This window comes from Thalassophryne amazonica, chromosome 16 (genome assembly GCF_902500255.1).
Source record: "Thalassophryne amazonica chromosome 16, fThaAma1.1, whole genome shotgun sequence".
NCBI lineage: Eukaryota > Metazoa > Chordata > Actinopteri > Batrachoidiformes > Batrachoididae > Thalassophryne > Thalassophryne amazonica.
Window position 1 is genome coordinate 43,119,179 of NC_047118.1, and position 25,144 is coordinate 43,144,322.

The 25,144-nt window shown below is 39.5% G+C and overlaps 1 protein-coding gene across 1 annotated transcript in view; it reads right to left on the bottom strand.

Moving 5' to 3' along the window:
* card11 (caspase recruitment domain family, member 11) overlaps positions 1–25,144 on the bottom strand; it is a 91,868-nt gene that overhangs the window by 42,291 nt on the left and 24,433 nt on the right. Inside the window, exons 2-11 of the mRNA XM_034191349.1 lie at positions 13,685–13,893; positions 13,339–13,476; positions 10,662–10,838; positions 8,838–8,986; positions 5,551–5,730; positions 5,235–5,381; positions 923–1,048; positions 595–789; positions 275–430; positions 110–179 (exon numbers count right to left, since the gene is read on the bottom strand). Coding sequence (XP_034047240.1) covers positions 110–179; positions 275–430; positions 595–789; positions 923–1,048; positions 5,235–5,381; positions 5,551–5,730; positions 8,838–8,986; positions 10,662–10,838; positions 13,339–13,476; positions 13,685–13,883 — 1,537 coding nt within the window. The 5' untranslated portion in view covers positions 13,884–13,893. The remainder of the gene's footprint in view (positions 1–109; positions 180–274; positions 431–594; positions 790–922; positions 1,049–5,234; positions 5,382–5,550; positions 5,731–8,837; positions 8,987–10,661; positions 10,839–13,338; positions 13,477–13,684; positions 13,894–25,144) is intronic.

Below are 25,144 nucleotides of genomic sequence, written 5' to 3' on the forward strand. Positions count from 1 at the left end.
CTGAAAGTCAAAGTGGAGAAAGTTGAAAAGCTTGCTAATTTAGGATTAAAAACACTTGCATAATGTTATAGTGAAATATAAGATTAAATATGTGAATAAACTGTATTACCAGGAGGCTGAGTGGGCTCTGAATTAACCGGCATCTCTTTGGGTACAGAGACTGGAGACTTAACTCTGTTCTGTAAAACACAGTAAAAAATAAATGTCTTTCCATTGAACATGACAAATATATTACTTAAAACCTCTTTTGATGCAGAAGTAACCATGAGCTGACCGCTGGTTTGATGTTTGGTCTCCGTACAAGGCGGGGTTTTTCAGGTGGGCACTTCTCCTCTGGTGACTCATCGCTGGACCATTCTGATTGGCCCTGGAGAGGTTTAAAGTCCTCTCCCGGAGAGATGATGGCTGGAGGCAGGTCCCTCGGCAGACTCTGAATCAGGAAATTGAATTTGTAGTTTCATCCACATTAATACCAAAATGCAATCAACTATTTCCCACTGCTCTTTGCAGTATATATGCACACAATTAAAATGAGGCTGATCACGTAACCTGTGTGAACAGAGCAACATGCAGAAAGGATCAAACGTATCTAACCGAATCCAGAAAATTGTCCTTGGATAGCCGTTGTAGGCGAGACTCCAGGGTCAACAGCTTGGCTTCTTTGCGCGCAATTTCGATTTGGAGCTCATCACTCTTCTCCTCCAGCTCTCTGATCTGTTTGCGGTATTTGTCTTTGTCAATTAGGCTCTGGGAGAACTGGTGCTGGGCCTCATCTCTCGCTCGAAACGCCTGTGGAGATAATGGAGTGGAAACAACACAAGAGGAAACAAAACGTGTGAACATATCATTCCACCGCGTCACAAATATAGAACAGCACATCATCTTTTTCTCTCTGTGTGTGTGTGTGTGTGTGTGTTTGCACCTGGTCCCGCTCCTTCTCCACCTCTTCAAGCTGGATCATGAGGGTGTCCATGCGGTTGCGATACATCTCACAGTCTTTTTGTAGTGTGGAGCACTTCAGCTCCAGATCCTCCTTCTCCTCCAAGTACTGCAGATGAGCAGAGGAGGTTTTTATAATTCTATAATGTGAGAATCTTTTGTGTGTGTGTGTATAGTGTTCATTGGATAGAGCTGGTTTTTTCTATTCAGTAAAGGTGAGAATTGTGTCATTTTCTTAAAATATGATATGGTTTTGTGCAGTGGTGGGCACAGTTCCGATAATCCGATAACTATCAAAGATAATGTTTTCATTATCAGATTATCTTTTTAGATAACTTTAAAAACCATTACCGGACTAATTATCTTGCAATAAATTTTTGTCCGATAATTTTTAGATCGCTCGCTTGTTTTGTTTATTCCACTACTCATCCAATGTGTTTGGGCCAATTACCACCAAACTTGCTGTGTGTGTGTAGGACGACCAAAGATTTGCCCTCAAGGAGCTTGTTTTGGAAAAGGTTAAGGTCATTGGGATCAAAGGTAAAAAAAATTTGGCGTTCTCTGTTTATTCCGCTACTTCTTCCAGGTCCTTTGGCTGATTTCTATCAAATTTTGCATAATAACCCTCTGGAGTCCAGGGTATAATTGGTCATTTTTTTTACTACTTTTGGTTTTACCTTTATAAATTACCTTTAAAAAGTGTTTACCTGGCTTTGTTGGTGTCATTTTTTTTCAGCACAACCTCACCTGTGTGACATTACAGTTTTGCATTCATTCTGACTTACTGTATTAACACAGTGAACCTAAAATCACATAAAAAACATAAAATCCAAGTAGAAAAAAGTTAGTTCTTTTTACTGTGAAAAGCACAAATTTGTTTAACGAACCATTTTCATAACTTAAAATGTAAATATAAATTGTAAATTTCAAAAACATATGTACAAATGTAGCAAAAAAACAAAGTTAAATACAACTATTTACATAAATGCACAAAATGCTTCAGGCATTTTTTGTACAATTATTTACAAAACAGTGAGATTTCACAATAAGATTTAGAATTTCAAAAACATATGTACAAATCTAGTGCAAGAAATGCTAATGCTAAACTATTTAGAAAACAATCGGATGTCACAATAAGATTTAGAATGTTAATATAAATGGTAAATTTCAAAAACATATGTACATTGTAGTGCAGGACATGCTAAACTATGTGTGAAATAGTCAGATGTCACAATAAGATTTAGAATGTAAATATAAATTGTACATTTCAAAAATATATAGTGCAGGAAATGCTAATGCTAAACTATTTAGAAAACAATCAGATATAATAAGATTTAGAATGTAAATATAAGTGGTAAATTTCAAAAACATATGTACAATGTAATGCAGGACATGCTAAATTATTTGTGCCACTCAAAAAACAATTCCTGTCCAACACAACACAGAGGGGCACATCGCAGTCCTGACACTTCCACGGTGTGTCACTCCTCTTGTTGCCCATGTGAAGGACCCGTTGGCACCTCAGTCTGCCTTTTGTGGCCTTTTGGCAAGGATCTGTGCCTGTCATAATTGGCACAGGAATGCGGTTCTAACTCCTGTTCTGTGGGACACCTGTTTTGTCTGTGCCACACAGTTGACACACACCAGCTCCACCATAAAGTCCTCATGGGCTGCACTTGTTTGACACTGCTGATCTCACGATGCAAGATGAATGCATTTGTGGTTGAAATGTCAAGGAATTGCAGCAACACTGTCCTGTATCAGTGTGCAGTTTTCCAATGGGTGGAGTAGTACTGGATGAGCTGGTCAGCGAGGTCGACTCCACCCATGTTTTTATTATAAGCCAACACTGGGGTAGGACAGGGAATGTCTTTCACCGTCCAGCGTTCATCCTTCGCATCCTTCACCCTTCTCTGCAGTGTCTCACCCGAAAACGCATGATGGATGGTGGAGCTCGCAGACACCTCCCGTGTGTCCATCCACTTTACAAACACCAGAGGCCCCTCTCTTATCCATCTTGTAGATCCTCTTTCAGATTTTTTGTGAGAGCATTCGCCCTCCCTCTGGGGCATCCTCGTCTGTTCTCCTTGTACGTGCCACATGCCCCAAACTTCATGTTAGCCAGGTCATGAACAGTTTGGGACTCGTGTAAAAATTGTCCATGTAAATGTGGTACCCAGTACCAAGCAAGGATGGCTGGATCGGGTTCATGACCACATTGTATGACAGCCCATGCTCACTTGTGGTCACAGTCTTGCCAGTGTAAATGGTGAACTTGAGTGTGTCGCCATTACATGAAACAGCCAACACAAAAAGTTTCATGCCCCATTTTGTTGGCTTATCCTTCAAATATTGAGTCATTCCAGTTTTTGCCTTCGTCGCTACCATCCTTTCATTCACTACCAGCTCCCTCCTCGGGTGGTAATAAGCCTGACAGGCACTGAGGATGTCATCATAAAGAGGCCTGACTCAAAACAGTTTGTCATGACCTGGTGTTCCCTTTTTTCTATCATTTTCTACATCCTCATCTGGATCACTTAGGTGGATGTTCCAGAATATCGATCTAAAGCTGTCTCTGGACATTACTTTCACTGGAAAGGGCACAGACAAAATATGACTTTGTTTCCAGTAGTCCTGGAGACTTGGCAGTGACACCAACAACATGTATATTAGAAGTCCAAAAAATTTGTACAGATCTTCCATTTCAATGTCTGTCAGTTTTTTTTCCCTAAAACCTTGTTTTTTGCAGCAATTTCATTGGTGTTGGTGCATATTGTTCTAATTGTGTCAGTTGCAAAAAACAAAAGAAAAAGGTCTTTTGGACTTTGGGTGGAAAGTATATCAACCTGGACTCCTGGTGTCCTCCGAGGCTGAAATATGCTTATTGCTGGACCTTTGTCTGCATCCTCCTCCATGTTCCAGCAGTCAACGCTGGGGCATGTCTCTGCTGCGCGTCTGAGTGGACATCTGGATCTGGAAACAGAAGCGCGCGCTCCGATCCTCTGTTCAGATCTCCATGCGCATGTTGGTGGATCCACCTGCTTTGGTTGCTCCTCCAGACCACAAGAGGGATCATCTCTTTCATGACCAGAATCCTCACTGTCTGTTTCAGACTCTGACGAGGCACTGCGCGCTCTGTCTTCCTCCAGTTCAAAAAAATAACTGAAGCACTTGCTTCACATTCATAAAATGCCTCATTTTTGCCAAAAAAAAAAACCCCAAACAACAACAAAACACTAACCACACATGCTTCCTACCAGTAACAAAGAGAAAACACACACACAATCAGACCCGCGTGGCATGAGTGGGCTGTGATCAAACACATGTAGGGTGAGTGAACACACGTGGGGTTAGTGACTTCTGATTGGTGGAAAATTCAGGAGTCAACCAATGAGGAAGAAGGAGTCATATTTCTTCACACCACTGTTGCTGCTGCAGTAGAGAAGGAAATGATCCTTTTGGTTGTGTGTGTGTACATAAATGCACAGCGAAAAATGACAATAATATTCACGAAAACACATGGCGTAAAAAATACTCATGAGTCAAGTTATACTAGGCCTATTAACAAAATTTTAAAAGTGCTATAAAGGTTGAAGTCTCCACATTCAACATGCATTTAAAGAGAGCCTCAGAGTGCAGCAGATTGAGTTACGTCTGCTTAATTAGGTCATGTGACTTTTTACGTGATGGCATGTCATCGACTCCAGAGGGTTAATGAAGGCTGGCCATGAAATTACTGCTAAAAAAAAAGTTGGTCAAGCAGCTTGATTTTCAATCTGATTTAACCAAATGTGGCACACACTTATGTGGATTCCCAAAATGCCCTGGCAAAGTCAGCAGAGGTCAATAACTTGGGTGAAAATCAAGGTCATTGGGGTCAAATCCCAGATTGCTGTAGCCACTGCTGTCAATACCCACAGCTACTAATTACATAGTATATTCACTTAAAGAAAAACAGGAGGAAGAGGAACAGAGCGTGACAGAGAGAAAAGACAAAGTTGCACAAAAGCAGTAGTTGAGGTGGTTTCTGCAAAGGATGTTTGTTTCACACATGGTCTCTTGAGTATTATGTTCTCTGTTGTGTTTCTTGGGTGTGTTTCTACTTTGTGTGGCTGCATCAGACCATATTACAGTTGTTGCCTGCCAAAGTCACACAGTTCTACACATTCACCAGTATTGTATATCCTCAGTACTGAGTAGCTATGTAGGAGTAGAGAAGCATAAAGTGGTTGTGTTGCATGTTCTTCCCCTCACAGCTGAAAACACTGTGCAAATATGTAGGATGCTTTTGTCACCTTGTCTCGTAGCTCTTCTGCTTGTCGGACTTCTTCGTGGAGATTGTACAAGCGGTTGACCAGGTCTTGTCTGTCCTCTAGCGCTTCCTGTCTGTCATGTTCCAAAATGTCCAATATGGCTTTGTCTGATTCAGGCAAGGGGCCGGGCTGGATATCAAGAAACACACATGTTTGGAAATCATGTTTTTTTTTCTAGGTGCAGAGTTCCTTTTAACATCTTTGTAGGCTGTGAGATGATATAAATTCAAGTACTTATTGTGCTGCCACAGCAATTAATAGAGTTCTGTTGCAAAAGGCAAAATGCAAGTTGGGCAACCTGTATGATGGACTGAAGCTCCTGAAGTTTGATCTTCAGCATCTCATTTTCTCTTTCCAACTCAAAGATCTGCTCTCTCTTTGGTCGATTCTCAATATCATTCTTCAGCTTGAGACTCTGCCTCCTCTCCATGTTACACTCTTCCTCCACCTTGTTCAGCCTGTGTTTCAGCTGATCGATCTGCACATAAAGACAGATATTGGCATTGACCATCGCTTAGTTATTTCAGCATTGGAAATTTCTATCTAATTCTCTTGATTTGAAGAACTGAGTATTGGCCAAGAGGTTTGCAAGGTAAACTGAAGCTTTTGATAACTGTTTTTTTTGTAATGTGATTGCCAGTGTGTTTTGTAGAAGATGTTGTCAGCTGCAATACCATCAAATGCCTACAACAAAAGAGTTTAACACCCAGTTACATTCATGGCAACATGCTTGCTAAATTAATGAATGTGAGAGTGTCGTAGATGACCCAAAGTCTGAACAGCTTGTAACTATTACCACAGAGGAAAATTTCATTTGTGTTCATTACATGGTGATGGGCAATAACTAATTATCAATTACATAGCTATTACTGTTGAGAAAGTTGCTCAGTGGGCGTAGCATCTTCTGATCCCTAATAGATTCAGTTTTATCGGATACAAATATTTACTGTTAATAATTTATTCTATTAAGTATATGTTGCATTTAATAAACATATTTAATATTCAGTTTTATTATAAGTAATCTAACATACAGTTGAAGTTCATGGTGGGGGGGGGGGGGCAAATTCATTGACATTTTTGAACATTTAAAAAAGTAAGTTGTCCCACAACAACATTAAAATAGTGTAAACTAGTGTACAATGTTTACTGTTAATAATTTATTCTATTAAGTGTACGTTGCATTTATTAAACATATTTAATATTCAGTTTTATTATAAATAATCTAACATACAGTTGAATTTAAAGTTCATTAAAGGGAGAGGGGGGGTCCAAATTCATTGGCATATTTGAACATTTAAAAAAGGTAAGTTCTCCTGCAGCAACATTAAAATACTGTAGATTAGTGTGCAATGTTTCAGGTTAATTATTGTATTACGTGGACATTTAATTCATTAAATACATTTAATATTCAGTTTTATTATAAATAATTGAACATACGGTTGAATTTGAAGTACCATTAAAAAGGGGGGAGGGGGAGCCAAACATTTGAATATTTTTTTAAAACGTAAGGCAATAGTTACTTTCCATCCATCCATCCATCCATTTTCTTCCGCTTTATCTGGAGTCGGGTCGTGGGACTTTCCCTATTAACTAATAATTTTATAATGCTGTAACACAGTTACTTTTTGGCAGAAGTAACTAGTAACTATAACTAATTAATTTTTATTTAAAGTAACGTGCTCAACACTTTCCAAAGGACTAAACCATAAATGCAGAGTACAATGCCAGCATTCGGAGACAGGTGTGGAAACATAGTTGTTTATAGTTGTGCAAGCTGGCGAAGGTGGTCTTTCTTTCCATCAGGACGATGCCCGGCTCACTGTTATGTCTATGACTGTCTACACTGTTGCATGTCGTTTCTTTATTTGGTAATATTCTCTTTTGTTCTCTGTGTTTTGCAGTGAACAGGTTTCTCTGGTGCACCGTGCAGGTTTCTTCCTTTGACTTAACTTTGGTTTAGCATCCTCTTTCTTACCCCCACTGTTATTTCTGGTTTTTAAGTTGTTTCTCCCCTCACAGTGAACCTACGTTCTCTAAGTTAGTTTTTACATGGAATACTCCTGTGGTTTTTCTCTGTGTTCGGTTTTCCGCTCAGTGCATAAACGCGGTCTTTTTTTCTGATTATTTAGGTTTTAGTGCATGGGGCAATGTACTTGTTATCTCTTCAGTTTTACTTTCGGTTTGATGTGGTCACATTGCTTTCATTTTAATCTCTTGTGTTTGTTTCATTTTCCCTCAACATCTTTTGTGTTCCTTTTCACATCCCTTCTGTGATCATAGTTTATTATTTATCTCATCATGTTCTTTGTTGTAATCAGTTGTTATAGTTTCTGCCAGTATCACTCCTTCCAGGTTTTAATCCTGCGAGCTCTTGTGTCTAGGCGTGTACGCCGTTAATAGACAAACATTCTTAAAGGTCATCTCTTCATGTGTCCTCTGCCAGATCACAGTGAATCTATCCCACATTCTTGCATTCTCCTTGTGTTCCCAGTGTTTTCTACTGAGTTTTATTTCCAGTGTACCTATCTGAATATCATTAGTGTTCTAGTTATTCCTATTTATGACCACAATGGAAATAACTGCCTGCACTTTATTGTGTTATCCTTTCATTATCATGTTATTGTATCTATTTTATACAATGCCATATAATAATGAATAAATAAAATCAAATAAAAAATTCCTGTGTTTGTTATGTACCTCTGAGTTTGCCTAATGTATTTTAGACACAGTTGCTGATATTGGACTGTTTCTGTGTTGCCGACCTACTGTTTGCTTCTTTAGTCCTCCTGCTGTGCCCCTGAAAAGACCACCGCTGAGTAACCTGTTTTAGGGTGAAGCTAACTTTACCTGGACTCTTTTTGTGGCACCTGCCAAATTGGAAACTCTGTTTTCTGTTTTAGCTGCATTGTTATGTTGTGATTTAACCCTGTTCTGGTTGGCTATAAAGTCTGTTTAACACCACATAACGATGTCATTCACTGCAAAGGGCTCACCAGCCTGGTCCATGACAATCTGTTGCGTGGCTTCCATTTAGTTGATCACCCACGTTACTCACGTGATTTGGTAAGCTCAGACTTCCATCTGATCCAAACATTAAAAACAAATTTGTCGAGATAGAAATATTAATGACATCTTATCTGCTTTTAAGGTGTTTTTTCTTTTAAACCATCAAACTGAAAGCTTCCACACGAAGGCAATTCAAATACTCTAAGATGTGTGCAGACTTCAAAAGGCACTATGTTGAGAAACCCTCACATTGCTCTCATCCTACAAGGGCATCCTGAAGAACCTATTCATTTTTCAACTGACTCTTGGCCTGTGCGCTTTTATTCCTATTTGAATGAGAGAAATTTTGGCTGACTTGTGCTTGTATAACAATTTGCATGTGTGACGAAGGCCAGCAGGAGTCACTGTGCATGTGGTAATCAATAGGCCTCACTCCCCCTGACAGCCAAAGGATACTCAGGAGCATCTGCATCCCATGAGTTCATATCCCGAGGGGAGCGAGTGGACAAAGCAGAACAACTTGCTACACATGTCTATATGAGCAACTATGTATGTATGTGTTCATGAGTCCATCAGTACCTCCAGTTGCAGGTCTCTGCTCCTCATTACAGCCATGTTCTTCTCCTCACTCAGTGACGCATACCTCATGGCCAGTTTGTAGTTTTCATCTTTCACTCGCAACAACTCGTCACTGTAGGTGTTTCGCTCTTCTCTCAGTTTGTTGTACCCTGCACACTCAACATCATTATTCATTTACAGCACACAGCCAGTGTTGTTTCACATTTATATATATATATATATATATATATATATATATATATATATATATATATATATATATATATATATATATATATATATATATATATATATATATATATATATATATATATATATTTAAATTTAATTTAATCTTTATTTAAGCATGTTAGTCCCATTGAAATCGAGATCTCTTTTGCAAGGGAGACCTGGACAGTTATAAAGTTTCCAATCCACCTAACCTGTATGTCTTTAAATGTGGGAGGAAACCGGAGCACCCGGATGAAACCCACGCAAACACGGGGAGAACATGCAAACTCCACGCAGAAAGGCCACAGGTGGAAATCAAACCCATGCCATGACCTTCTTGCTGTGAGGCAACAGTACTAATCACTAAACCACCGTACTGCCAAAAATGTATAAAAATGTGTTGCAGTACATGGAACTACACTGTTGAAAAGCTCAATACTATACATTAAGGAGGGTATATTGATAATTATGATGTGGAAATATTGTGTCAGCCATAGTAATTCTTATTTATTAAGATATATGTGTAAGATATTACAAATAGTTAGTAATTAGTGATTTTAAATTATTTGATACAATATAAAAAGTGGTAAGTGAACTGCATTTCTATATACTGTACCCTCTGATGCAGAAGCTCAAGGCGCTTTATGGTGATGCCCCACATTCACCCATACACACACCAATGTTAGTGTGCTGCATGCAAAGCGCCCAAATGCACACCAGGAGCAACTTGGAGGATTAAGGACCCTGCCCAAGGGACTGACAGGAAATCAAGCAGAGTGCTGTGTTGCTCTCTCTCTCTCTCTCTCTCTCTCTCTCTCTCTCTCTCTCTCTCTCTCTCTCTCTCTCTCTCTCTCTCTCTCTCTCTCTTTAACCTGTAGAGCATCACCTACCCAATAAATAACCTGATTACTATCAACAATGTAGTTACATTTTCCTTTGTTGGTTGCTTGGGTGGTTGAATTGTCAGTAAAAATACTCAAAAATTATTGGACCAATTATTGTCAAACATGATTATGACTGGGGCCTGGAATAGAAGCCCTAAAATTCTGACAAAAGAGACAAACCTGGGATACACATACACACACTCCATCAGGGGAACACAGTGTTCCTCTAATTATTTTGAACAGTATACGTGTATACATACCAATTTGAGTCTCAGCACTCTCTAAATCCACAGCATCTTTTACCTTCTACTTCATTTATTAAAAATTGAGGCTAAATTATCAGTCAAAATATAACTGCTGTTACAGATTAAAAGATTACTTAGTTTGTGGATGTGCAAGGATGTTTACTTTCAATGCTGTAATTGTACATTTGTTATTACGTTAATCTATTATGAGCAGTGATGCCGCTCAAAAGATCTAGTTCTGTTTCCTGATATTTCATACTATTCTACACTTTTCTACTATTTGAGGCAGCCTTTAAAAAAATTTGATTGTTTTTAATGCTGAAGTAAAGAAGCCTAACATTGGTAAATGTAAATTACTAAATTATCACTACTCGAGTACTGTTACCAAAAAAAAAAAAAAAAAAAAAAAAAAAAGGAATAAAGAAAGAAATGCGTCAAACAATGAAGCCAAACTTTTCTCCAGAAATGATGGTATTAAAATGTACTCTGTTGAAAAGCCTGTAGTTCCTGGTTGGCCAGCCGTAGTTTCTTCTGCTCATCTTCCAGGGTGCAGTTTTTCCTGCAGAGCTCAGCCTGTTGCAGGGTCTTGACCTTTGACTGCTGCTGCAGCTTCATCACTTCAGTCATCAGGAACTGGGTCAGACCCTCGTGACCCTCCTCCACTGCAAAGAAAAGAGAGGAGAGTAAAATAAGTAAAGAAGGACAACACAGTGGTCTCAAAATATAAAGCAACAAAATTGTCGGGCGGATTTCTTTCATATTTGGTGGGACTATTACTTGTATAAATATCTAGAGGTGATTAGATTTTGGACTCGTTTGGTCAAAGGTTTAGTGAACATGGGCCAATAAACACTTTCTTTTGTATATCTGAACAATTAAATAGCATCCATGGATCCTCTAATGCATACATTGATCAGCAAAATATTTGTGATTAATTGACGTGAAAGACTTAACTGTGTTAGTTGCTTTAGTCTTAGTTTCAGACTTCAGACTTCAGATTTCAGACTACTTTATTGATCCCAAAAAAGGGCAATTATGTTTACACTCCAATTACCTCAGACAAGATACAGCAATTAATCCACAATTACTACTTGTTTACCGTAATAATGGCACACATCAAAATTAAAGACAACACATATACATTTGACATTGTTTATGTGCACTAAACTTGAAGCAGTCCATCATCCAAATGAGGTAAAGTGGGTGAAGGCCGCTGAAACTGTAAGTCGCGCCGCCAAGACCAGCTTGAGAGAGGACGAGGCCTGCCGCAGGGAGGGAGGTGCAGAGAGTGGTCCATTGTCCAGACAGACAGCCCGGAAGGCCGCACGTGAGGCGCCATCGACAGGCCTTATCTGTCCATCCTGGGGGGATCCCAGTCCTGAATCAGTCCACCAGAGTCTCAAGGTCCCACAGTCAACATCTCAGGACTGGGAAGGGAGGGACGGGGGGAGGACAAGGGGGGGGAGACGAGAAGCGAGGCTATCAGGAGTGTTCCTCGGGGGGAGGATTTTATCCCAGTGGCCTTGAAGGACAGCTGGTGTTTGGAAACCAAATAGATATCCAGATTAACAGATGCCTGGCAGATTCCACTGTCTGAAACTTCAGAGTGGCTCCCAGTACCTCTGAATAGAGGAGAGATGTGGTCTTACAGATGATCAAAGCGGTTTTCCAGTGCAGCCATTCTCCCCGAGATGGATTCCATTGTGCAGTTGACACCCGCCGACTGAGCTGACACTGCCCTTCCAATCGAATCAATCATGTGGGGCAGCCTGGACAGGTCGATTAATGCCGCCTCCACCTTCTAGATTTTCCGGTAGACCAGTGCTGTGGCCGCTCCACACAGTTCCAAATAAGTAAACATCTTCAGTGTCCTCCACAGACAACATGTACAGACACATGATTTGCCACCTCTGCCAGCTGTCCATCACGTAACCCGCCACATGTGTCCCGGCAGGACAGGCCGGGTCCTCCGCTCCCGAGTGTCTTGTGGAAAAAATAGTTTCATTCTGTTTATCACATTTATTATATTATGCTTTAGTCACAGGGTTTTGTTATTATTTATCTTCAGTGTTTCTTATCTGATTATGTTCCATTTGTTATTTCTTGCATTTTCTGTTTATCAGTTATCTTGTTTCATTAACTGCATTATTCTGTAGTCATCGGGTTTGGTTATTTTTTGTTTATCAGGAGTTTATTTTGGCTCATCTCATTTGTGATTTCAGTTATGCTTTAATGTTGGGTTTTGTTTTCAGTTCTCATGTTCATGCTCTGTCCTGGTTATAGTGTATTTTATTCTGTCCATGGTTTCTATTTTTGCCTCATCTTCTTTGATTGCCTCTGCACCAGCTCTTGTATCTTCGTCTCTCACTATGACACTTTTTGCTCTGTGTTTTCATCCACTTCCGCTCTTCCATCTGCTCACGTGTCTTTGTCTCTTTCATCTCTCCACTCTGTTTTCCTGCCTTCACTATCTTGCCCCATGCATATCTTTGTTCAGTAGTCACGCCCCCTTCCAGAACTTTCAGTGACACCTGCATCTTGTTTCACTAATTACACCACCAGTTATTTAAGCCCTCACAGTCTCACATCTCACTGCCAGATCGTTTCTTTGTACACTTTCCAGCCCTGTTCCTCGCTTTGTTTTTGGCCTGCATGTATTTTGACTCTGCCTCGTTTTTTGACCTTGACTTTACCTTGCCTTTGATAGCCCATATACCATGTTTTTTGCGCCTGTTTATTGTACCACGTCTCAGCCTCTTGCCTTTTTGCTACCTTCGCCTCGCTGCTGGACCGCCTGTGTACCGAACCCCTGCCTGTTATTAAACCGTCTGAACTTTATCAGTCTAGTGAGCTTGCATTTATGTCCATCTGGTTTGTGCCATGCCTGATAGAGTCATGCCTGATAGAAATGATTGAGTATTTTTTAATAATAATTAAAGCAAAAACAAAAACAACAAAAATTTGAAAAGAGCCACACAATCACAGTTGTGTGGCTGTTTACAGTATTGAGCTTGTGACTCCTCACATTTATCCTGCCTTAAACATTTTAAGGACATATCTATTATTATTATTATTATTATTATTATTATTATTATTTTAATTTGAGAATCATGCAAGTGCCATCCATTTATGTGTAGTTGTCTTCTAAAGCGTGTGTCTTACCGACGATGGTGGAGAAGCGCCGTGTGGGGTCCTTCCCTGTGACCAGCTTGTATAGCTCAGGGTAGTACAACTCCAGGCTTTCCAGAAAGGCCACATAACCCCGCTCTCCTTTACTGTGCAGGATGTCAAGTAAACGGCCTAATGGAAGATGTATTAACATATATTCAACATGCAAATTCACAGGCTTTCTATGAACATCACCTATTTAGTTTGCAGACTCTCAGACCCAAAGGTGCCGTACAGAGCTCCTCCACAATTAACTGGCCTTTATTGTTAATGTTCCTTTCTGAGTGTGACCATGTGCAACATAACTGATACACACACACACACACACTCCTCTCCGTACTTGTGCGGTTTGCTTTTGAGGCCAGCAGCATGGAGCTGAGAATCTCATCCTCGTCCTGTTCATCCAGGGCTTTGCACTGGCGGAGGTACGGCGTGAGCTTTGCTGGGGCAATGGTGCGACTCAGTTCATAACGTTTGCACTCCACCTTCTCCCAAAGTGCCTCCACATCATCAGCCATCCTACATGCTCCATTCTCCATATTTTACACCCTGCAAAGTATTACAACAAGAATTCACTGCATATCAAAATAAATGTGCAAACAAACAAACAAACAAACAAAAAAAACAAATTAAACTACTCAAAAATGACAACTGTCACTGTAATGAAGTTTTTGTTAACTTACAGTAAACTGTCTGCAGGTAGAATTGCCAGTTTTGTACTGTTATTCTGCAGTGTACCTAATATAACATACAGCTGCTTATTACTGTAAAAACTAAGATGCCAAACTGAAGTACTGGTGTCAACCCTGAGCAAAACAGACGGTCAGCCCGTCCAATGGGTGGGGTGAAGGCATTTATATTGATTTACTGTATTATAATGTACAGAATTACTCTGGCAACAACAACTGCTTACTATAACTTAACAGTGGGACAGTACTGTAACTTTTTTGCAGTAACACGCTGTAGTATATGTTACAGTAGGCACACTGTAGAATAACAGTACAAAGCTGATGCCAGTAGTTTACTGTAGATTAACCCAGAAATTTTTGATTGCTGCTTTTAAAAATACTAATGGTTATATATTTTCAATTGTTACAGCTTATAATATTTGATTCAACTGAACGCTGCAATTTTAAGTGCAAAAAACAAAGTATTTAACACAGATTTGCAGATTCAACACAACACTGATTTAATGACTTTTTCCAGGAGTGCATGTGGATTGATCTACTAACTTTCCACTATCACAAGAAGATGCTTCACTAACTGCACCATTGTGCCAAAGCAGTGGACTTCCAAAGAGCTGTACGCCAATACAAATTGTACAGCAGTTTGTGAAAATCCGTGAAGTAGTTTTTCTTTTTTTATGTAATCCTTCAAAGCCTATATAAAGTGAAATCTTAATACAGAATCCAGATGCAGATTCATCTCCAAAATTGCCTAATATGTATCTGTGGTGAAACTTTCATCAAAATCTGTGCAGTAGTTTTGACGTAATCCAGCTAACAGCAGACAGACAAATAAATAAAGGCCAGTGATTTTATTAAGTCCTTGGCAGATGTAATAATCCTTGCAAGCACCTTCCCCTGCACAGAGAGCAGTGTGATACCCCTATAGTTGCTACAATCTATACAAACCCCCTTTTATTTTCAGATTGGGACAACAAGTCTTTTCTTCCAAGCTGTTTTGTGGTCTCTGTGATGTTACCAACATTTGGTGGCTCACAATTGACTGGAGAATCAGTGATAAGTACACTGGCACCAGAAACATCAAACATCCCAGCAGGAGGCTTATTAGCCTCATACAACTGCTCAGAGTTGTACAATTTGAGTTGATGTTGATGATATACTTTGCTAGGTTAGCAAAGTACATCCAGACAAGTGTATTTATAAACAAAATAGTTGTATTAAAACAGGGGAAATGGCTTGGATTGTTATTTGTATTGGCAGGTACTGAAGGTTCCAGTATCTGTATTGTATGAGACATGAAAAAACGTTTCCAACTTTCTGCCCATAAATGTGTATTACCGCCACTAGCTTCCTTTTGTTGTTTGATTTCAGCATACATGGGGAGGTGGTGTCCTGGAGGTTAGAGACACGGGCTTGTGACCTGAGAATCCTATGGTCCCAAGGTAGGGAGCTCTCTGTTGTGCTCGAGTGTTGTTATTATTACTAAATCTGCTTCCTGTGTGCAGGTGAGTGCTTTATCTTCTTTAAAATCATAATGGAAAAATCTCTTCAAAAGAATCATGTCGTGGTTCATGATGCACAGGTTTTCCTCTTGGACCTACCATGCGTTTTTAACAATCTCATGTTCATTTCCTCCTTTTGGAAAGACATATCTACTGTTTATCATCCCCTCACTCCCACCTGGTTTCCTCTGGCTGACATTTCTCACAAACGCACTGTTGCTACATCTCTGGCATTTGCATGCTCCATGGCTGGTGGGCATCTCCCATAATCCAACTTTGTGACGTGCAAGTAACAGTTAGGCAAATCAAGGCCACAGTATCCAAAACCATAAAGCATATAAACACACAGTCACAGTTTGCATATCAATGTCATCTGCTTAGTAAGCCAACGTGGAAATGTCAGCCACTGGATAAATAAACACACAAACAGCTGGGAGAATATATTTTGTTTTGAATCAATACATCCTACAGTTGTTGATTAAACTATTTCCAGTGAACTTTCTGTATTCATGTATTTTGTTTCAGGTTGACAGGCACTATGTCTGAAATGGTGGCAGCTATCATATTATCATATTATTAGTGTTAGCAGAGGGTAGTTATGGCGCAGCGTTCAATGGAAAAACATGAAACACAGCATTCACTTTCTCTTCGTGTCGCGCGCTGAGAAGTGGCACGTCCACACTTTATTAGATTCACGTGTGTCAAATTAGACACGTCACATGAACAGCAAGCCGTGTGATTGGCTGCACAACAAGCCAACAGAAAACTGGATTACAATGATAAATGTGAGCACCAAAATACAAACGTCAACACCCCCACTTGCTCACATTTGAATGAGTCTCTTTTCATCGCATAGACCCATTTACCCCCCACTACAACTTTGCCTACGGGTAGGTTGGTTAGGGTAAAGGTCATATTCTCTTGTAATGAATGCATTTCCTCATCCATTGCTGCAATCCATTCTTTTGCGTTCACTCATGTTACAGCTTCTTTATAAGTTTGGGGCACATTACTCATCAGTCTATAACAATAGTCAATGTTAGTTAAGTCCTCATCAATCCCACAAACATAGTCATCTAGATAAGCTGGTCTTTTTCTCTCTCTGACAGGATATCGCCCCTGTTCACGTTCATCTTTTTGTGTGCAGCTAATACACACCACTGGGTCATCTCCTGTGGGCAGTTCATGGTCAGAATTACCAGGAGTGCTTTCTGAATTGGCCTCAGACAGTGGACTCATCTCTGTGCTTGTTCTGTTATACCTCAGTGCTGCTTTTGATACTGTTGACCATAAAATTTTATTACAGAGATTAGAGCATGCCATAGGTATTAAAGGCACTGCGCTGCGGTGGTTTGAATCATATTTATCTAATAGATTACAATTTGTTCATGTAAATGGGGAATCTTCTTCGCAGACTAAGGTTAATTATGGAGTTCCACAAGGTTCTGTGCTAGGACCAATTTTATTCACTTTATACATGCTTCCCTTAGGCAGTATTATTAGACGGCATTGCTTAAATTTTCATTGTTACGCAGATGATACCCAGCTTTATCTATCCATGAAGCCAGAGGACACACACCAATTAGCTAAACTGCAGGATTGTCTTACAGACATAAGGACATGGATGACCTCTAATTTCCTGCTTTTAAACTCAGATAAAACTGAAGTTATTGTACTTGGCCCCACAAATCTTAGAAACATGGTGTCTAACCAGATCCTTACTCTGGATGGCATTACCCTGACCTCTAGTAATACTGTGAGAAATCTTGGAGTCATTTTTGATCAGGATATGTCATTCAAAGCGCATATTAAACAAATATGTAAGACTGCTTTTTTGCATTTACACAATATCTCTAAAATTAGAAAGGTCTTGTCTCATAGTGATGCTGAAAAACTAATTCATGCATTTATTTCCTCTAGGCTGGACTATTGTAATTCATTATTATCAGGTTGTCCTAAAAGTTCCCTGAAAAGCCTTCAGTTAATTCAAAATGCTGCAGCTAGAGTACTGATGGGGACTAGAAGGAGAGAGCATATCTCACCCATATTGGCCTCTCTTCATTGGCTTCCTGTTAATTCTAGAATAGAATTTAAAATTCTTCTTCTTACTTATAAGGTTTTGAATAGTCAGGTCCCTTCTTATCTTAGGGACCTCATAGTACCATATCACCCCAATAGAGCGCTTTGCTCTCAGACTGCAGGCCTACTTGTAGTTCCTAGGGTTTGTAAGAGTAGAATGGGAGGCAGAGCCTTCAGCTTTCAGGCTCCTCTCCTGTGGAACCAGCTCCCAATTCGGATCAGGGAGACAGACACCCTCTCTACTTTTAAGATTAGGCTTAAAACTTTCCTTTTTGCTAAAGCTTATAGTTAGGGCTGGATCAGGTGACCCTGAACCATCCCTTAGTTATGCTGCTATAGACTTAGACTGCTGGGGGGTTCCCATAATGCATTGAGTGTTTCTTTCTCTTTTTGCTCTGTGATTGATCTCTGCTCCCCTCCACAGCATGTCTTTTTCCCGGTTCTCTCCCTCAGCCCCAACCAGTCCCAGCAGAAGACTGCCCCTCCCTGAGCCTGGTTCTGCTGGAGGTTTCTTCCTGTTAAAAGGGAGTCTTTCCTTCCCACTGTTGCCAAGTGCTTGCTCACAGGGGGTCGTTTTGACCGTTGGGGTTTTTCTGTAATTATTGTATGGCTTTGCCTTACAATATAAAGCGCCTTGGGGCAACTGTTTGTTGTGATTTGGCGCTATATAAATAAAATTGATTTGATTTGATTTGATTTGAATTCACATCTGGCACATTGTTTGCTCTGGGCTTAGTTCCAACTACAAAATCATCATCATCATCCAGAGTCACATTTGTCTCAGTTTTCATTTGAGATACAAATTCCACTAGTCTGTGTTTCTGTATTTTCTTGCTGCTAGGATAGTATACCATGTAGGCTGGACTGTTCTTATCATATCCAACAAAAATACCTTTCTCACACCTTGAGTCCAATTTTCCTTTATCCTGTTTGTAAGCGTAATACACACTTCCAAACTTCTGCATTCTTCAAAAACATAAAAATATAATTTGCAGTCACTTGTAAGACAGTGGGGCAGCATGGTGGATTAGTGGTTAGCACTGTTGCCTCACAGCAAGAAGGTCATGGGATTGATTCCCACCTGTGTCCCTTCTGTGCAAATGTAAGACAGTGCTGAAAAATACACATGCAGGCTTGACATACCATGTTGGTTTAAAGTCTGTGAGCCCTTTGAGATTTTACATGTTTGAAATTTTTTAGGACATCACAAAACAAACCAAAAATTCAGGCTTTTTATGTTAAAATTTCTAAAATTATCATAGAGTACCATACTACTTGTATTTCTTCAGAACTGATGTAAATAAAGTCCAAGATATAATCAGTGTCTTGGAAATGTTCATGTATCCATCCCCTGTTTGAAGAAAACTGGATATATAAGTGATGCTTTATATGTGTTACACTAAACAATGCACTTACTTATTTACGCCATCATTTTAGGTTTTAGAGTTTTATTTCTTTTAATTCCTGATGCAGATATTACATTTTCACTGTGTGTTTAAAGGGCATCATTTTAGATATTTTAATATAAAAAGCCTGTTTTGTTTTGATGTTTTAAAAAATTTCAAATGAGAGATAACTTATTTGGTGTTTTGTATAGCCTGTGATTCAGTGTGGCAGAAGCAATATACAGTTTACAGCAAAGTGTCATTCACCAGTAATAGACAAAAAAAAAAAAAAAAACACGACACTAGTAATTACTGTGATGCACCAAGTCGTCTGGCAAAGACAAACTGCTAGGGTATAAAAGATTGTTCCTATGGTTTCCTGATAAATGACCAAAAACCTCTTGCTTGATGGAAGAAAATTATTCCATGTGAGAAATAAGAACCACACACAGAGAAAATGCAAGATTAAAATCTGCAAATATTACGACTGCTTTAATTGCAGTTACGCTGCATATTTATTTGTCAATCAGTGGTAAAATTAATGAACTGCATTTATATAGTGCTTTTCCATCTACATCAGACGCTCAAAGCGCTTTACAATAATGCCTCACATTCACCCCAATGCCAGGGTGCTGCCACACAAGGTGCTCACTACACACTGGGAGCAACTAGGGGATTAAGGGCCTTGCCCAAGGGCCCTTAGTGATTTTCTGGTCAAGCTGGGATTTGTCTCAAGCCCAATGCTTTAACCACTAGACCATCACCTCCCCTGTGGTAATCAAAGATGTAGAATCTAGCTAGCAGGCTGTGATAGATAGCCGTTAGCGGGCTAAACTATATTTGAATTCCATGTCCCTTTCTTCCACAGGCAATTGTGATTCCATATTATATACTCAACAAAAATATAAACGCAACACTTTTGGTTTTGCTCCCATTTTGTATGAGATGAACTCAAAGATCTAAAACTTTTTCCACATACACAATATCACCATTTCCCTCAAATATTGTTCACAAACCAGTCGAAATCTGTGATAGTGAGCACTTCTCCTTTGCTGAGATAATCCATCCCACCTCACAGGTGTGCCATATCAAGATGCTGATTAGACACCATGATTAGTGCACAGGTGTGCCTTAGACTGCCCACAATAAAAGGCCACTCTGAAAGGTGCAGTTTTGTTTTATTGGGGGGGGGATACCAGTCAGTATCTGGTGTGACCACCATTTGCCTCATGCAGTGCAACACATCTCCTTCACATCATCCGTGAAGAGAACACCTCTCCAACGTGCCAAACGCCAGCGAATGTGAGCATTTGCCCACTCAAGTCGGTTACGACGACGAACTGGAGTCAGGTCGAGACCCCGATGAGGACGACGAGTATGCAGATGAGCTTCCCTGAGACGGTTTCTGACAGTTTGTGCAGAAATTCTTTGGTTATGCAAACCGATTGTTTCAGCAGCGGTCCGAGTGGCTGGTCTCAGACGATCTTGGAGGTGAACATGCTGGATGTGGAGGTCCTGGGCTGGTGTGGTTACACGTGGTCTGCGGTTGTGAGGCTGGTTGGATGTACTGCCAAATTCTCTGAAACGACTTTGGAGATGGCTTATGGTAGAGACATGAACATTCAATACACGAGCAACAGGTCTGGTTGACATTCCTGCTGTCAGCATGCCAACTGCACGCTCCCTCAAATCTTGCGACATCTGTGGCATTGTGCTGTGTGATAAAACTGCACCTTTCAGAGTGGCCTTTTATTGTGGGCAGTCTAAGGCACACCTGTGCACTAATCATGGTGTCTAATCAGCATCTTGGTATGGCACACCTGTGAGGTGGGATGGATTATCTCAGCAAAGGAGAAGTGCTCACTATCACAGATTTAGACTGGTTTGTGAACAATATTTGAGAGAAATGGTGATATTGTTTATGTGGAAAAAGTTTTAGATCTTTGAGTTCATCTCATACAAAATGGGAGCAAAACCAAAAGTGTTGCGTTTATATTTTTGTTGAGTATAGTTTGTGTTTTCTGTCAGATATAAAAATTGTAAATGGTGACTAAAAATGCCAGTTTCAATTGAAATTCAGTTGTTGCTTTTGTTTGCGTAGCTAATGGTGCAGAGCTAAGCAGCTCCCATTTGACGACAGTAGCCAGCTGTTATTACGAACAAAACAGATAAGTGGTGGTTATATGCTCTTTTTTAATCTAATCATTTAATGTAAACAAGAACAAAACTGATGTATGAACCAGACAGAATGATTTAAAATCAGTGAATGAATTTTGTTGTGACTGTTATTATTAGGGAAAGCAACCTGCTGTAACACAGTATCGAGTTTGATGGGCCACAAACTAGAACCTGCTTGTGAGAGTGCAAAATTCTGGCATGTTGGATACTAAATAACTGTGAGTATGGTGCATGTTACAGCAAAATAATCACAGAAAAAGGAGAGTATTCCATGTTGTTGACATTTTTGCCAGTGAGATTTTATGGGCTATGTCAGGACAATATATTGTCAGGATCCGCTCTCATTCTTACTAATTAACCAACTCTGTTACTAGATTTCCCAACTTTTTGACTTTCCCTACCAACTAAAAAAGTTATCGAGCCACTAACAACAAATCTGGTGATTTTTTGTGACTTGGGCAACGTGCATTCAGCTACGTTTCTGAGCAACAGTAAAAATCACCTTTCATCAAGTTTGAGAATGGTTTTGTGTGTGCTTATAGTGCCCTAACCAGTTTAGCAAACATTCTACATCTTTAATTACCACAGGGGAGGTGATGGTCTAGCGGTTAAAGCACTGGGCTAGAGACCAGAGGATCCTCGGTTCAAATCCCAGTCAGACTGGAAAATCACTAAGGACCCTTGGGCAAGGTCCTTAATCCCCTAGTTAAGAGTACCTTGTATGGCAGGACCCTCATATCAGGGAGTGAGGCATTATTTGTAAAGCACTTTGAGTGTGTGATACAGATGGAAAAGTGCTATATAAATGCAGACCATTTACATTCTCCTTTTATAAAAGTAACGACAGGTTTATGCATAATCTGTCACCATAACTACAGGGAGGTAGATGATCATTAGTATAGATCTAACACTGAGCACAGTAGAGGACTGGCAGACAGACTGTTGAAAGTAGGCCTATTTGTATGTTTTTTGTTTGTGTATAAGATAAGATAAGAAAAGCCTTAAAGGTAGGCTGGGATTTTTACCCGAGACCAAAATATGGCCACCAAGTATTGTGAAGACATTGCGTCTGTCCGTGCTCAGCATAAGTCCATTCCGACTACTGCCAGGGTTTTTAAATTCACAGGGAGCATTCTTGGGACACAGACCTTGGACAAGTTCAAAGATGGAAAACCTTGACCTATTTTAAGGGGTCAAAAGGTCACATTCTTTCTACACATTCTTTCATTGATTAAATGCTCATATAGCAGTGAGTATTTTAGCATTGTATTATATGTAAGATTTATAAAAATAATCTTCTTTGGCACCACCACTATTTTATTCCTTAGCCTTGAAATAAGGGATTCATAATATGACATTGTCAATATGATCACACTTCATGCTGTCTGAAAAAAAAAACCATAGAATTATTTCAGCTGAATTGAAATATTTCAGATAAACAGACAGCAATGAACTACTTTTCGGTAGCAACCATACAAATAGACAAGGTTGGATAGGATTACTTTGAAAGAATACATGTGGATTACATGTATGTATGTACATACATTTGGATTACTTGGAATCTGATTACTTTTGGATTACATTTCAAAGTAATCCTACCCAACCTTGCAAATAGATCACGTGGGGGCTTCCCTCGACGTGCATGAGAGATACTAGAAAACACATCAGAGCCAGAGCAGAGAAAGGCACAGCGATGGCAGCAGGCTGCTCGCTCAAACAAAATGAACCAAGATGGTGGAAAATGCTCCGTAACAGCTTATTTTGATCTGTATAAATCTAACATATTTCTTATACAGTATATTTTATAAACGTTAGTGAGGAATAAAGTTGTCTAAATCTAAAAACACTGGTTTTGAAACCAGGTAACACCTCTGAAGTGATCTCTCTAAGACATTGCATCACGCCTAGTCAAGGTAATTCCAGGTAATTTCAGATCCTCATGCATGTCCACACATGCTTCCTCCTGCAGACACCATTAACAGGAAAATATAATATTCATTATGGAATGTTTTCTTCATTAAATGATAATGCTTGGATTTCAGTAGAAACAACATTTTGTCAGTTTTGTGAAATTTGAAAAGCCATGTAGCTTTAACAGAATCAGCTGATGAGAGCTCTTCTGCACAAACTGGTTAGTTTGTAAAGAGTGACTATAATAAAATTACAAGAACAGAAAAGATAAACATTTAAAAACAACAAAATTGCTGGTACATCGTCTCCACCCATCTTACTGACCCTCACTCCACCAACAAACAAGCAAAATAAATAAATAAATAAATAATCCAACTTTCAAGAGAATACAATGGCATTCAGCTTCCTGCCATATGCGAATATGGTGCAATTATGTCATCACAGAATCTACCGATGTTTAGTGACATTTCAGAGAGCCAATTGTGATTTCTGGTGAGATTTTTTTGCCAACACTGTTCGTTTTATGTTCTAGCCATCAGGGTTTTCACATATCCCATAATCCCTTGCGTGCCAGAGAGTCGCTGCCATCAAAACAACATAGAGAATCCACATGATGACAGTTGTAAATGAATATCATACTACAAAAATGTAATTTTTTTTATGCTTTTCATCACGTTAATAAGAGACTGCTGCATGATACCCTGAAAACTTGCTAAAACAATTATAACAAATAATCTGTGTCTGCTACGTTTAATCTGCGTGGAATTTAATAAATGCCAACTGAATTTCAGACATATTATATATATTAGTCTGGAACAAAGAGGACAAACAGTGTTGTAAAGAACAATAATCAAGACGTTAAAGAGCAAACTTCACTTTCCCCCAGAACGACATGAACAGGGAGCAACTCCCATTGAAAATAACGGAGAGACAGCCTGTGATTCTCGAATGTTTACATAAAACAAACGCAATAACAACGTCTACAAACCCAGACAATATATTCATGAGAGTTTTACACACAATATAAAAATAGTTTTATGTTGCGATGTTAATGGTGTTGTCTGTGTGCAGCTGTTAAAGTGGAGCCCTATCAGAGCGTCTCAATGCAGATCTCAGTGTTACTGAGATCTCGCAGCGCGGCGAACTCTCTGAGATTTTGTGGGATTTGAAACCTGAAAAGGGTGGATGACCTCTTCACCACAATGTTCTCCAGTATAGCTTGTGGCAACAGTTATATTAACCAGCCATATCACTTGTATTTTATAAAATTCTGCCCTGCCAATCTGTGTGAACTGCAGGCAAGGGAAACAAAATATTGAATATTCCATTAAATTGTCTTTGTATGATTGTTAATTCCTCATCTTGATAGTGAGAGCAGCTAGCTAGCCTAGCTAGCCTAGCTAGCCTAGCTGCTCTCACTACAGTGTTCTAGCATATCTGGGTATTTTTAAATTTTATATAACGGCTGAGTGGATTCTAGTCATGTGATTGGTGCTTTGTGTGTTACGTGACATGGATTATTCATTCCATTTATGTTGCATTGCATTTAGAGTGTGATTTGGTTCCATTTAGAGTCCTAATTTGGTTCCATACCTTTGGTAAGTCAAGTAAGTCTGGCTTAATTGTCGAAACTTTCCAAAAGCAACTCTAAAAACTACTGCATATTAAGCTCTGAAATTTTAGAAGTTGATGTATCCGGATGAGGACCAGTGAACCTCCTATTCTGGGCCATGTTGGCATCTTTCAATGTGCAAAATAAAGGCTGACAGGTTTGTCATGTTGCTTGTGGAACATGTGGCTAATCACGGGATCCCAGTGGACACTAAGGGCACTTAACCTATTTCTGCATTTGTGTACTTTTATAACCACACTGACAACACAGAAAAACCACAGCAACGAGCTTCCAGCTGCTCCCATTTCAGTAAGCCAACTGAATAAAATTTGCATTGCTAAACATTAACCTGATTGGAATATTGCTGAAATGCTAAACGCAGTGAAAGAAAAATTATAAAAATGTTAAGAAAACAAAATTAATACACTTGCTTTCAGTTTGTGTTCT